The sequence below is a fragment of the Ostrinia furnacalis genome, unplaced genomic scaffold (assembly GCF_004193835.3).
Source record: "Ostrinia furnacalis isolate ACB-3 unplaced genomic scaffold, ASM419383v2 OfSCF6076, whole genome shotgun sequence".
Lineage (NCBI taxonomy): Eukaryota > Metazoa > Arthropoda > Insecta > Lepidoptera > Crambidae > Ostrinia > Ostrinia furnacalis.
Window position 1 is genome coordinate 262233 of NW_021136315.1, and position 14895 is coordinate 277127.

The 14895-nt window shown below is 39.2% G+C and overlaps 2 protein-coding genes across 3 annotated transcripts in view; both read left to right on the forward strand.

The window, feature by feature from the left end:
- The window catches only part of LOC114361972 (monocarboxylate transporter 14), a 36048-nt gene extending 31889 nt beyond the window's left edge, over positions 1-4159 (forward strand). Inside the window, exons 4-6 of the mRNA XM_028317206.1 lie at positions 60-281; positions 1810-2119; positions 2967-4159. Coding sequence (XP_028173007.1) covers positions 60-281; positions 1810-2119; positions 2967-3157 — 723 coding nt within the window. The 3' untranslated portion in view covers positions 3158-4159. The remainder of the gene's footprint in view (positions 1-59; positions 282-1809; positions 2120-2966) is intronic.
- Positions 4160-5612: 1453 nt separating this feature from the next.
- Positions 5613-14556, forward strand: LOC114361985 (hexosaminidase D). 2 transcript variants are annotated; one of them, XM_028317219.1, is made up of 12 exons: positions 5613-5749; positions 5952-6006; positions 6119-6301; positions 6889-7086; positions 7694-7877; positions 8742-8896; positions 9778-9890; positions 10827-10927; positions 11713-11830; positions 12994-13080; positions 13712-13929; positions 14498-14541. In XM_028317219.1, the coding sequence occupies exons 1-11, from the start codon at positions 5730-5732 to the stop codon at positions 13926-13928; spliced, it is 1431 nt and encodes a 476-aa protein (XP_028173020.1). In that variant the 5' UTR covers positions 5613-5729; the 3' UTR covers position 13929; positions 14498-14541. The 2 variants fall into 2 exon arrangements, with proteins under 2 accessions (XP_028173020.1, XP_028173019.1); XM_028317218.1 differs by having other exon boundaries at positions 13712-14556.
- Positions 14557-14895: the final 339 nt, after the last annotated feature.

The following is a 14895-nucleotide window of genomic DNA, read 5'->3' on the forward strand; positions in this document are numbered from 1 at the left end:
TTTACTGCTGTTGTGGCAACTAGGAATTACCAGGGAGTCTGATAATTCGTTTCTTCCAGACATGGGGCCGCCGTTTCCTCGACATGATCAACAAGACGTTCGACTTCAACATGTTCACGGAGTTCCACTTCCTGATGATGAACCTGTCCACCCTGGTGCTGTTCATCTGGTTCATCGTGCCTTACTTCTACATCGCTACCTTCATGACCATGAGTGGCTACTCCGAGTCTCACGGCGCTTGGATGCTGAGTGTGTTTGGAGTTGCTACCATCGTTGGAATTGTGAGTTAATTTTTATAAAGATTATTACTAATTTGATATTGTAATAATTACTTGCCCTTTGTACTAAGCTAAATATGCTGTATCACGAATGAGCTCACAACATTAGGCTGGTTTTAGAGTCGCGCTGACCGCACGCTGACGGTCGGCGCTGACAGTTCAATATGCATGTAATTGAAGGGAACGTTCCTGAGTGACGCCGACCGCTCGGCGCCGCCTCTTCATACATTTCGGCTGTCAACGCTGATGGTCAGCGTGCGTCAGCGTGATTCTAAAACCAGCCTTAGTCTAGCGGCGGCGGAAACCGAACCCTTGTTCCCCGGATCACGCACGAGTCGGCTAGTCCGACCCTTTCAACGTTCGGCTCCCGTAGTTTGAGTTGTTATTTTGGTATTTATAGACGGGGCTTTTAACACGTTCGATGTTGATAGATTGATTATAATAACCAGCTCTACGTGATATTATTTAGTCGATAGTAAAGTAACTACTCGGGCTAGTTCATGAAAGTGCACAGAACACGTGACGTTCTGTGTTCGTGGATTTATCAACAACAGTGTCGGCATCTCATACGGACACATTTATAGCGATGAGCCTATGTCATGTCTTTTTTTGTATAAAATCCAAATAATCTGCAATAGCTTGGTAGTGTCTGTCCTGTAGGAAATGCAGCTTCTACTGTCGTGTTTTTTAAAGGCTTTCTAGAGGCCAAGATGAATATTATCCATAAACATAACAATGTGTTACATCGAAACGATGATATTTTGTAAACTTAGACTGATTAGTCTAAACAATTGCCTTGTGCAGCTATTATGATCTTAGGTTTGCCTTAACTGCTTAGATTGTTATTAAATTGAAAGACAATAGGGTGTTGCGAATTTCCAATTACCGATACTACCTACATGATTGTCGTGAAATCATAATCATGGTTTACAATGGACCTGTACATGTATTATGTAACTTGTAACTATGGTAAACTAATGTCTTTTTAAACGCGATCAGGGGACATTTCTTGACAATAAGATCGTAAATTACTAGTATGTAGAGTCCCCATGGTACCTAGGTACTCACCAGTATTAAATGACAGTAGTATTAATATTATTGTTTAACCGATCTCTAATGTTTACATAACATTATTCAATCTAATTTCATGAAACCCCCTTAAAGATAAATAAACCTAGGTAACTGGTAAAATTCGCTATTTATCTTTGGGCCCACTGTTATTTAAAGTTCGTTCGTTCATTTCAAATGATGTCCACTGCTGGACAAAGACCTCCCCCAAGGATTTCCATAACGACCAGTCCTGCGCATCCAGGCTATTCCCGCGACCTACAGCAGATCGTCTGTCCAACTAGTGGGAGACCTGCACACGCTACGTCTCCTGCTCGGGGTCGCCACTCGAGAAATTTTCTGCCCCAGCGGCCATCAGCTCTATGAGCTATGCGCCTGGGCTATGTCACTTTGGTTCTCCAGCGGATTCCCTCATTTTTGATTCAATCACGCACGTCAGTAATTACATTTCTATTATTTTCAGGTCGGCCTTGGCTGGATGGGTGACCTGCCCTGGGTGAACGTGACCAAGACCTACGCTCTTTGCCTCATTGTCTGCGGAATCACAATCCTCATGTTCCCGATCCTCATCAACATCATGGACCCTGAAGCTCCGTACAGTTTCTACATTTTAGCCCTTAACGCTGTGATGTTTGGGCTCATGTTCTCGAGTTCGTACTCGTATACCCCGAGTATACTGGTGGAGCTGATCGCCTTGGAGAGATTCACGATGGCTTATGGACTGGTCCTGCTGAGTCAAGGAGTTGGGCATCTGATTGGACCGCCTATGGCTGGTGAGTGATGTTTTAAAATGGTGTTGATTGTAATCATTCAGCAAACACTGAAACCATTTACGGACGAAAGATAAACGCTATAGCTGTTTGTGGTTGAAATGAGTGCGATTTTACGACTAAAGTTTATTCTGATGTGCATTGTTCTCTGATGCTTTTGAATGCAATGTATGAATATGATAGTATGATGTAATTGTTTGAAATAAACAATGGAATTTATAATATTGTATAAAAATAAATAAACATAATGTTATTCTTATCGATCGTCGATCTAGCAGGCTATCTAGACCATAAACAATTTCTCACGGCTGAAAAACTTCACTGATGCTTTGTCAAATCCCAGTCAATAGTATGGAAACAAAAAGTGTCCATCATAACAAGTTATATGCTAATGCCCGTCGTAAAAAATGTCGTGAGATCGTAAAACGGGTCATAATCCTTTTAATACGCCTTGAACGAGCACTTCAAGCTTTATCGTTCAACGAGTGTTTACAAGCACCTGGTTAACTACTTGGTCTACCACGATCGATCATATTCGTAATTACCACAATGACATTATTATCCGGTGGAGTGGTCCGAAAAGGTGGACGGACGACCTCATAAAGGTAGCAGGAAGGCGCTGAGTTCAAGCGCAGGCCGCTACTAACCGGTTATTGTGGAAGTCATTGGGGGAGGCCTATGTTCAGCTGTGGACGTCCTATGACTGAAATGATGATGATGGTGGTTTTATTGGTCCGGTATTTATTGGCTCCTAGAAAGTTTGAAATTCATTTAGTAAGATTTGGCTGGAAAGAAAAATATATATTGGATTGAATAAAACCTCTACATCACTAACCTTCTTTTTTTTCAGGCGCACTCAGAGACTCTACTGGATACTGGGACGCGGCGTTCTACGTGTCCGGCATCTGGGTGATAATCTCTGGTCTCCTTGTGGGGGTTATTCCGTACACCAAGAACTTCAGGATTTGCGGCAACGCGCCGCTTGCGAAGGATGTTGCGGTGGACCCCGAGCCTGGAGTCAAGATTATCATTGCCCATTAGATATTAGAGAAGTAATGAAAGTCATTTTGGAGAATTTATTTTAATTCCTTAGATTGCAACCGATCTGGCTGCAAGACGACAAAATGGACTCTACAATATTTAGAACAGACTAAAGAAATAAGCAAATACTTAATCGATTTTACTGTTGCAAATTAAACGAGGGACCATAGTTATGGTGCTTAACCTGAACTATTTAAACTGGCTATCTATCTACTCATGTTGATATAAAAATAAAATGACATTTTAGAAACTATTTATGTGACTTTGATAAGGTGTTTCTTTTTAATTTGTACTTATATTAGAGTTGGAGGAGTAACAGGAATTTGCGTTTTCTGGTTGGTGTGTTTAGGTAGTTTTTGAAGATTTAATTTAATATAACTTCCTATTTTATAAGTATCCATGTATCTACAAAAAATCTGTAGTCGCTACGACAGTATGTTACGTGTTGCACATTACGAAGCAATTAAAAAAGTGAGAGATGTCACATGTAATTTATTTGATTCAATTATAAACTAAATTACAGATTTAAGTAAAGATCACATTGTGCCTAAATAGGATCTACGGAAAGACAAGTGTATTTAATCAGGCATCGGATTTTATAACTACCCTCAGTATAAATAAGTGGTTTGCTATTTGATAGAATAGTAACTTATTGGGATTAATTTAGTACTTATTTAATTATTTAATTTTAATTACTCTTACGGAGTTTATGTATTTTGTATTTTTGAGTGTAATTTAGTTAAAAAGTATAATCGTAGCATAAGATTAATTCATATTTAAAATTATTGTGGTTTCTAAGAAGGATTCGATTATGATTAAGTATTTCTTAGTAAGTAATGATATTTTCATAGACATTCATTAAAGACACGGTACAATTTTAAATGTTAATTCTTATTTTTAACTTGCCAATTGAGAACACCGATGAAAAGAATGAATTTATTTATTTACTTAAGTTAGGTACCCAAGTATTGTAAAACGTAAGTTTTAAAATCTACTTAATTACCTAGGTTAAGAAATTAGTCTTTAAAATTATATTTTATATCTACCTGCTTTTTGTATTTCATTCATTCATAAATATTAAAGTTTGCTATTCATATACTATTTTTATTTTTAATCTACCTACCTATAATTCCAATTTAGATATTTTGTTTCGTAGACAGAGAATAGGTACTACTAGTTTTCTCTGTCTACGTTTTGTTTAAGGTTCTCTATCTCTTATGATTAAAGAATAACACAAAATGCAATAAGCAAGTAACATGCCATAAATGTCTAAATTAGATTAAAATGTTGGTGAGAATAATAAAATTAAAATTGTACCTTAGCTTGAATTTCATATTTCGTCCACGGAACGAATGCAATTTTAAAACTAACAAACACGACGCCGACGTCGCCATGACCTAGGCGCAGACCACCGATTTAATTTGCCGATAGTTAGACCCGAAATTAATTTGTATGAAGAATCTACCGCTATCAAATCGGTGTAATCTGCGCACTTTCATACATGTCCATGCTGATTAACAGCCCGACTCAACTATCGGCCAACTAAAAGTCCGTGGTCTGCGCCTAGAAGTGCTGGCCGAATCCCTCGTCACGCTGGTTTGAACGACGTCATTCGCCGGGCGCTTGTCAGCGCTCGTATTCCGGCCATCCTTGAACCGAGCGGCCTGTCTCGAAGCGATGGGAAGCGTCCGGATGGAATGACGCTTGTTCCCTGGGAGATGGGGAGGCCTTTAGTGTGGGACGCCACTTGCGTTGACACTTTAGCGCCCTCCCATCTTCCTTCCTACTACCGGCGTCAAGGTGGGTTCGGCTGCTGCTTCTGCAGAGGACCTCAAGCGGCGCAAATATGTAAATCTCAATGAGACTTACATATTTGAGCCGTTTGGAGTTGAAACTCTGGGCCCGTGGGGACCAAGTGCCCACAAACTGTTTCGTAAGATATCTCAGCGCTTAGTTGAGACATCTTACGATACAAAGGCTGGCCTTTACCTTGGCCAACGCATCAGCCTTGCCATCCAGCGTGGCAATGTGGCCAGCCTTTTGGGCACCTTCCCCCAAGGTAGCGATTTAGATGAAATTTTTTATTTATAAAGCTTGTCTAAACATAATTTTAATTTTTACCCTTTTTTTTATTTAGTTATAGTTTAGTTTAGTAGTTATTTGTTACCATTTTGTTGTATATATGTATGTATAGATTATTGTTAGACTTAAATCTTACCTAAACTAATCTACCTAAGTCGTATTAAAAACTTCAGGCTTAAATTAATAATTTAATTCACCGACTCAAACAATTTGAAACTTTTTCATTTAAGCGGGAAATCGGCTATTGTCGGCAATCGTTAAAATAAATGACGTAATGTAATCACTTGACAGTTTAAAAAAAATAAAGTCAGACTTTCGATTTGACGATCGGTCAAATAATAGTTGTCATTTTGTGTTATGGAAATTCATTCTGTAAACAAACATTTTCGCCGAAAATTACAAATTAAATTATCAAAAACGTATAATAATTGATGCTTCAAAGCCAATTGTGAAAGGGCTTTCATAATTTATAGTGTAAATTTCATCACAAATGGCCGGCAATATGCAAAGGTAAGGAAGTAGTAATAAATCTTATTAAACGCACTATAAGACATTGTTTTCAGTCGTTTTGGACTAGCTGTAGGATTATTATTTGTTTGCTAGTTATAACCTGTAGGAATAAATGTTATCATTAACAGGCACATGCCTGTAGGCAGTAGAAAAAAAAGTTATTGTTATAATTTTTAATATCTCAACTTTTGTTGTTCATCAGGGTTGTGCATTTGGATCTCAAAGGAGCTCCACCCAAGATTGACTTCTTAGAAAAGGTATACCTTAAGAAATATTACTTTTACTAAAACTTAGTTATGACTCATACAGAAGAATATAGCTTAAGTCACAGTTTTAGCCCGGTATTTTTAAAACTGTTCTTTTCTTCAGGTATTGCTAGTTATAAAGTCATGTGGTGGTACGGGTGTGTTGATTGAATGGGAGGACACATTCCCCTACACGGGTGAGCTCGCAGATATTGGCAGTCACGGGAATAGTGGAGGAGACGGAGTCTATAAACCGGAAGAAGTGCAGCACATATTTAATTTCATCAAAGCAAATGGTTTATTACCTGTAAGTAAACATGATCCTAATTTGTATTCTTCAAAATAAATTAGTCTAAGGATTTTGGATCAAATAAAAATTTATTTCTTTCAAATAAGCAGGAAAACATACAGTTGATAGCCCATTAGACTATAAAAATTTGTTGCAAATGCCCTTATTTTGACTTTCAGGTCTACATACATATACATTTTTGTTGCTATTTTATTTTATTTAGGAATGTGAAAAACATTACCTACCTTATAAAACAATTTTTATCAAAGTAACTATAGTATGTATGTATGCCAATAACAGGTATACAAGATAATAAGATTCCCCGAGACCATTTTTTTATCAACAGATCAAGAGAAGTGGGGGTGGCTGAAAGCCAGCTCTGTTTAGGACAAGTAGTCCTGGGTAGCATAAGCTGAGCCACCTCCATTTGTTTCTACCTTTTTATTATAAATTTTCTTTTGTAAAGCAGTAACTTTATTACAAGTTTTGTAAATAAATAAATGATATTAAAAAATATATTAAAAAGATCAGTATTATAGCTTGATTTAGCCACCATCCTCTTTAGCTAGATAGCTAACTTAATAGAACAACAAAAACCGCTCCAGATTCAACTGATCCAAACCTTCAGCCACCTGGAGTTTGTGCTCAAACACCCCAAGTTTGCGAAGCTGCGGGAACTCCACGAGTCTCCGGCCTGCCTCTGCCCATGCAAGCCAGATTCCCTGCCGTTGGTGACCGCTATGGTTGAACAGGCCTTGAACGCTCAGCCGGACGCAGAATATGTACATATTGGGGCCGATGAGGTAAGGGTTTATGTTTACATTAGAGTTTCTTTTCTTGTATTAGTTGAAATAATTTGAAGTAACAATCCGACTATTTTAAATGATACCTGTACAACTATGTGACTGGCAAATGTCAATTCAAGCCAATCCATTCCAATTCATGTAAGGTGAAGGAATTGCTCACGCCCAAATCGCTTACCAAATGAATAGGTACCTACAAGATTAACTTGTCTTATTAACTAGTTCTTTTCATTTTACATGTATCTAGTTGTAGTTATGTTTGTACTAAATCCTACTTCCTACTTAATATTATAAATGCGAAAGTTTGGATGTCTGGATGTTTGTTACTCTTTCACGCAAAAACTACTGAACGGATTTTGATGAAATATTACAGTATTATTAGTAGTTTATAACTCAGAATAACATATAGGCTATAATTCTATATATGAAATTTATATGGGTGAAGCCGCGGGCAAAAGCTAGTAATAGATAAATATTCTTTCATTCTTTAAAAATCATAATGATTTCTTAATCTTATTACTTTGTGTACATAGTGAAACGCGCGATAGACTGGCAGACATATCATACCGGGCTGTAGTAAGTAACATAGTAATTTGTCTAACTCCAGATATGGCATCTCGGAGTGTGCCCAGACTGCCAGACCAGGATAGCAGGCGACGTCGACGGAACCGCTGTCCTATACCTGGACCACATCCAAGCTGTGGCCAACTACATACGGAGCATACGACCGAATATCACTATATTAATGTGGGATGACATGTTGCGTGGAATCAAGACGGATATTCTGTTGCGTAAGTAATCCCAACTTAATATTATAAATGCGAAAGTAACTCTGTCTGTCTGTCTGTCTGTCTGTCTGTTACGCTTTCCCGCTTAAACCTCGCAACCGATTTTGATGAAATTTGGCATAGAGATAGTTTGAGTCCCGGGAAAGAACATAGGATAGTTTTTATCCCGGTTTTTGAAACAGGGACGCGCGCGATAAAGTTTTTCTGTGACAGACAAAATTCCACGCGGGCGAAGCCGCGGGCGGAAAGCTAGTTTTATCTAATAAATCTGTTGGGTGTTTGGTTCCGGAAGAGTAGTAGTAGTTTTCTAATTCTACAAGTCCTATTTAAGACATAACAGAAGAGCAGTGTTATCCTAAAACAAGTTTTAGAAACTTAAAAGGATGAGACAACATTTGTGTTTTTGAAAATACACAAACATCGGGTTTCCCCAATTTGCTCAACCAGGGTGGGGAGGAGTGTCAACGATATTCTACATTAATTTGTTCCAAGCTAAGCAAAGCTTGAACAAAGTTGTAAAATTTCACAATTTTATGGCTACATTATTTAATTTTCAGAGAGAGTTAAGCAAGACTATATATAATGCTGTACGTTATAAAATCTATGCGGGCAGAAGTTTTTCAATGAGAGCCAAGGCACACGCACGATACGTTGCCTATCGTACGTTTTGCAGCGCGGCCAAGAACAGATATTTCTATGTAATGGCGCATATACTATTGAATCACATTGTCCGTCGCACTCGCAACGCATCGTGTGCTTTCAGATATTTCTATGTAAGACGACGCAGACCGCTCCGCCGCATTGCTTTAGCTCTAAAGGATGAATCAAATTTCGAGCGGTATTTGAACCTCACTCATACATTTCCAGGATACGACCTAGGCAGCAAGGTCCAGCCAGTAATCTGGGACTACAGCCCCAAGGAAGTGTTTCACATCGGCGCTTCCCGCTGGAATGTCTACAGCCAGTTGTTCCCGAGGGTGTGGGCCGCGTCGGCCTTCAAAGGCGCCAGTGGGGCTAACCAGGTGAGAATAATAAGTAGACGTAATGAAATCAAATCAAATCAAATATATTTATTTTGCGAACATGGGTATGAAACTTAGGTATTACAAGTATTTTAGTATCTCCATCTTCCACCTTTTGGCATGCAAAATTATAAATCAAACTTATCAAATTTCATTTACATAAAAAAGAATTTTCACTTAAATAATGTCAGATCAATCGCAGTCATATTATAATTGAATAAACATTCTACGTAAACGTAGACTAAATACTTGTAAGATGTACTGAGATACTATCTAGATATGGACAAAATACTGGTTAGATGTAAGTACTAGAATAGGTAAAGGGAATATGAAATGTTTTTTGTTTTTCACATTTCACATTTCAGTAGCCCAAGGCTACAACTTTTTTTTTAAGTGATTACCGTCGCCTATAGACACCCGCAGACCCAGGGGCGTTACAGGTGGCGTTACGTTGCCGGCCTTTAAGGTGAAGATACGCCCTCTTGTTGAAAGCTAAATTATTTAATTTTAGTGCTTTTCTGTCTCAAAAAACTCCAAAAATTCGCTAGATATAGAGATTACCAATCTCGTGACGTCACTCGACACGTTAGAACAACACGCAGAATCCCAATGAGTTACTATGGGCGCGTGTCATATGATGTCACATTCAGCTATTTCTATGCAAAGTTGAAACGCTTGTATTTTTTTAGTCCAATTTTGTACCAATTTGAATACAAAAAAAAAAAACTATATCGAATCAGAGAGGACATTCTATCCTCCTGAATTCGAAAACCTAGTTTATCATTAACAGGACACAGAAAAATGAAATTATATTAATTTATCTTATCTTTCATATCTTTCTACCATTATGTTTGATGGTAATATTTATGTTTTGTTGTCAGATATTGGCCTCCACGTACCGCTATGTGAGCAGCAACGAAGCGTGGCTCAGCGAGATCAAACACAACGCTTCAAGCACCGTGTTCGCTGGCATCATACTCACTGGCTGGTCTAGGTAATCTATACTAATATTATAAATGCGAAAGTAACTCTGTCTGTCTGTCTGTCTATCTGTCTCTCTGTCTCGCTTTCACGCCTGAACCACTGAACTGATTTTGATGAAATTTGCCATAGAGATAGCTTGAGTCCCGGGAAAGGACATAGGATAGTTTTTAACCCGGTTTTTTTAAACAGGTACGCGCGCGATAAAGTTACACTATAAATAAATAAAATAGATAAATAGTTCAAAATCCTCAGGGGAGGCTTATATTCAGTAGTGAACTTAATTTAAGCTGAAACGAACACGATAAAGTTCATAGCAGACTTATCAACTCGGAAAGGGATCAACACCGTACCGCCTTTCGCGCTCTGTCAATGAGGGCTATCGTTTTTATACTTAACAGTTGGCACCCCTGGCGATTGACAGGACCTTACTCTACAGTGGCGCCATCTTGATGAGTGCAAATGCGATAGTCCTCCTACCACTTTCGTGCTCACCAGTTGGTGCCACTGTCTTCGCTAGCAAGTGACAGGACCTTACTCTACAGTGGCGCTAACTGGTGAGCGCTAAAACGATAGCCCTCATTTCCGCTTTGCAGTTTGGAGTTTATATTGCTCTCATCATCTCAGCCATAGGACGTCCACTGCTGAACAACCTCACCCAATGCTTTCCATGTTCCCCGGTTGGTAGCGGCCTGCGTCCAGCGCCTTCCTGCTACTTTTATGATGTCGTCGGTCCACCTTGTGGGTGGACGTCCCACGCTGCGTTTTCCGGTACGTGGCCTCCACTCCAGAACCTTGCTGCCCCATCGGCCGTCAGTTCTGTGTACTATGTGCCCTGCCCAATTGCCACTTGGTTGGTGTGCTCTCGTCTCTACGATAAAAGTGTATGACTGACTATGAGCCTTCATTTGTAAAACACCAATAATATTAATGACTTTTTATTTATTAGGTATGACCACTACGCCACGCTATGCGAACTGCTGCCGGTAGCAATGCCGAGTCTGGTCAGCTGTCTCAGTTTGCTGACCAAACCTGAAGATGTGCCTATTGGTAAGTTGTTTATTGTCATTTATAATAAACTAGCTTTTGCCCGCGGCTTCGTCATACATTATAGCCTATATGTTATTCTAGGTTATAAACAATAATACTGCAAAATTTCATCAAAATCCGGTCAGTAGTTTTTGCGTGAAAGTGTAACAAACATCCATCCAGACATCCAAACTTTCGCATTTATAATATTAGTAGGATGATCACTATCTCCCATGATGCCAGAATTTCCCAGAATGCTCAAGAAAATATTCTTCTTTTCTTTTCTAACGTTTCTACTTTAAACGAAATCATGTATTATTCATTTAATTATATCAATTTTCCACTTTCAGTTGACCAAAAAAGACTGTAATTTCATCGTTTCAAGGGTCAAGCACCATTTTGTTGACAAACGTGATCGGCACTGCGCCGAAGCCATAGGGCTGACTTCGGTAAAATGATGTGTGACGTGAGGTGCCAAACTGCAGAAAATGGCGGAGGAAATACATGATTAAGCATGAATTATCATGAATAATATTAACCACTTTACCTCTCAGTGTCTTGAGGCAACTTAAAAAAGTACATTCTGTCTTTTTATTATTATGTAGGCAGTTAAATACTGCACAGTATTTAGTACACCATTTTCTTTATTTTTTTCCATCATACACAAGAATACGCGTGCGTGAGTCAATGCTCGCTCGTATGTGAGGCCTTGTCGAATAGTAACCCTGTAGGGTGCCATTGTGCTTGTTTTCGATGTAAAATCGCGGAGGTGAACAGGCCTGATATAACATTATTATATTTTACAGAAACTATAATGTACGAGACCCTACCCCCTTCGTCTTGGCCAGGCATGCAGTTTGCGACTACCCTCCACAAGTTTGCTGTTCTGAAGGAACATGCCAACCAGTTTCTGAATGGAGAGGTGTAAGTTAACACGGGTAGGTACGTATTACGAAACTACGCTTCAAACTCGATTTGATTTCAATTTTAGATTCTGATATTGAAATTAAGCCTATAAATAGCAATGTATAGTTGAAATTGAATCGAGTTTTAGCTTCGTTCTGTTATACGCACCTTAGTTTTAGGTTGTATTTTTAAATGATGCTTACAACTCGATTGAAACTTCAGCGTAGATTAGTCTTAATCAAGTACTTACTGAGATATGTTTTACTCAGAGACATTGAGACACATAGCAACACCTGATGTAGTAGCTTGCGAGTGAAACAGATGTTTCGCGAGGTCCGCGGAGGTTATAAATAAATAAATAAATAAATAAATATCCTTAGACATTTTACACTGCGCTTCTAGTCCCAAACTAAGCAAAGCTTGTACTATGGGTACTAGACAACGGATATAAACATACTTAACCTCCTGGNGCGCTCAAAGGGTGATTTATTTTTTATTTTTTTCGAAACATTCTTTGTCGTTTTACTCAAAAACTAGCCTAAATTTTTTTTTAAAAACACTTGGGTTGTATTTGTATGATTTTATTAGATGCGTTGGTAAAGTATGATCAGTACAAAAAATAACACCTTATATATGACATTGAGAAAATTGCCGTTTTCCAGATAAAATTTTTTATTTTATTTTTTAAGATAATTATATCAATTATTAATACTATTTGGATAGTTTTCATATGAATTCACGATAAAAATTATTCCCGGGCCCCAGGAGGTTAAATACTTTTTTTTTGTAAATACATACATATTGAAATATTGAAATTAAACATACCAAAAGCTATGTATGGTTGAAATTGAATCGAGTTTGTAGCTTCGTTCTGTTATACGCACCTTAGTGTGTTTTAATTTGTATTTTGCAATGTATAGATTTAATACATGATATGATCAAAAACGCCTATATTAGCGCCACTAAAGAAATAACACTGATGTTAAATAAGACCGATAAAACGTTGTCATTAGTACACGCTGTGATACAATTTTATTCTGATTCTATTGAATTGAAATACTCATAATAAACCGAAAAAAAAACTTATGTCACCTTGGTAGAAATATGCACATTAACCCCACAGATGAAGGACTCATAATGGATATAATAATATGTAGGTAATATATTTATTATTGTTTCAGTGTGGGATCGTGGTTTAACCCTTGGCAGATTGAGAACAGCTATACCAATCCTTATAAAGTGGTACGCATCGCATCGGCAGCAAGGCAGTAAGTAGTTATTCCAATATCCATTACAAAAAAAAAAAAACTGCAGCTCTTTCGTTCAATTGGCAATGGCATACTGTCTAAAATGGTGGACACCACTGTTCAATGAGGGCTATTGTTTAATCAGTTAGTAGCACTAATAGTACGATCGTGTCACTTGCTAAAGCCTGGTCCGTGAGCACGTAGAATCCCGTCCAATGACCCCAAGCTACCCATCCCTATCGCTCGCGCGTAATTATGTTGCTGTCGCGCTCGCACACTCACTGCGGGCGCCCGTCGCACAGTCGCGACAGCAATATAATTACCTACGCGCGAGCGATAGGGATGGGTAGCGTGTGGTCATTGGACGGGATTCTACGTGCTCACGGACCAGAGCCCCGATTACGTTGGCACGTTACGTTTACGTTACGTTAATAAAGCGTTGATTAGCGGTGAGTTGCCCCGAATTTTGTCAGTGTGTGCGTGCGCGCCGCATACGTATTGGCGCGCTCACATACAAACCGCGCTCGGTGCGTTTCTATGAAGATGAACTACTCATTTGTATTTACTCTGTATGTAGTTGCCTATGATATTTGCTATTCGCAAATAACTTATATTCCTTGATATTTACACATGATATCATTTATAATTTCAGGTTCATGACAGAACTAGCCGCTCTTCAATCAGACCTAGCCCTTGGCATCAGTACCATAACCGGCCAACGAAGTTCCGAAGAGTGGATGAAGACATACGTGTGCCCCATCATGACCAGGATATCGGATCTCGTGAAGGCAGCCGAAGCCAGAAGCAATTCCGAACCGAGCGTCAGTCCGTCGAATAATTTGTACTTGTGGAATAATAACGTGCAGTGAACTGATGGTTTGTAAGTAAGGGTCTACTTATCATAATTTAATGAGGGCTATCGTTAAACAGTGGCAATAATGAGGGCTATCGTATTAGCGCTCACCAGTTGGCGCCACTGTAGAGTAAGGTCCTGTCACTTGCTAGTAGCGAAGACAGTGGCGCCAACTGGTGAGCGCGAAAGTTGTAGGAGGACTATCGCATTTGCACCCATCAAGATGGCGCCACTGTAGAGTAAGGTCCTGTCAATCGCCAGGGGTGCCAACTGTTGAGTATAAAAACGATAGCCCTCATTAGTGAGCGCTGAAGCGGTAGGAGGACTATCGCATTTGAACTCACCAGGATGGCGCCACTGTAGAGTAGGCTCATGTCAATCGACAGTAGTGCCAACTGTTCAGTATAAAAATCCATTATAGCGCTGTCATCGGCCAGCGAAGTTCCGAAGAGTGAATGAAGACATACGTGAGCCCCATCATGATCAGGATATCTGATCTTGTGAAGGCAGAATCTATAAGCAATTTTGAACCGAGCGTCAGTCCGTCGAACAATTTGTACTTGTGCAATAATAACGTGCAGTGAACTGAGGGTCAAACTGGTCGCGTCATGTGTGGTCTCTCAACGGAATCTATGGCAGAAACTTGGATGCAACTCAAAAGTAACGAGAAGTTGCAGTTTCGTTGCAATTGCGTTTCACCGTGTGTTCTGGGCCTTAGTGTGAGCTTACATCAAATGTCACTAGCGAGCGCGTTAAAAAAATATATGAAAATTTTAGTTCTTGGAAGTTCCCGCTAGGGGCGCTGTACAATCCGTCATACATTTAATGTCACTTTTTTACGCAGTCTAACATCGTATGCATTTGTCGTAAACTCACACTATAGATGACCCACGCTGAACTGTCCCACCAAACTCAATGACAGGGGGGCGCTACCATCGTTCAACTATATGGTTTCCAACATGGCCAAAATCGGAAGCAGCGAT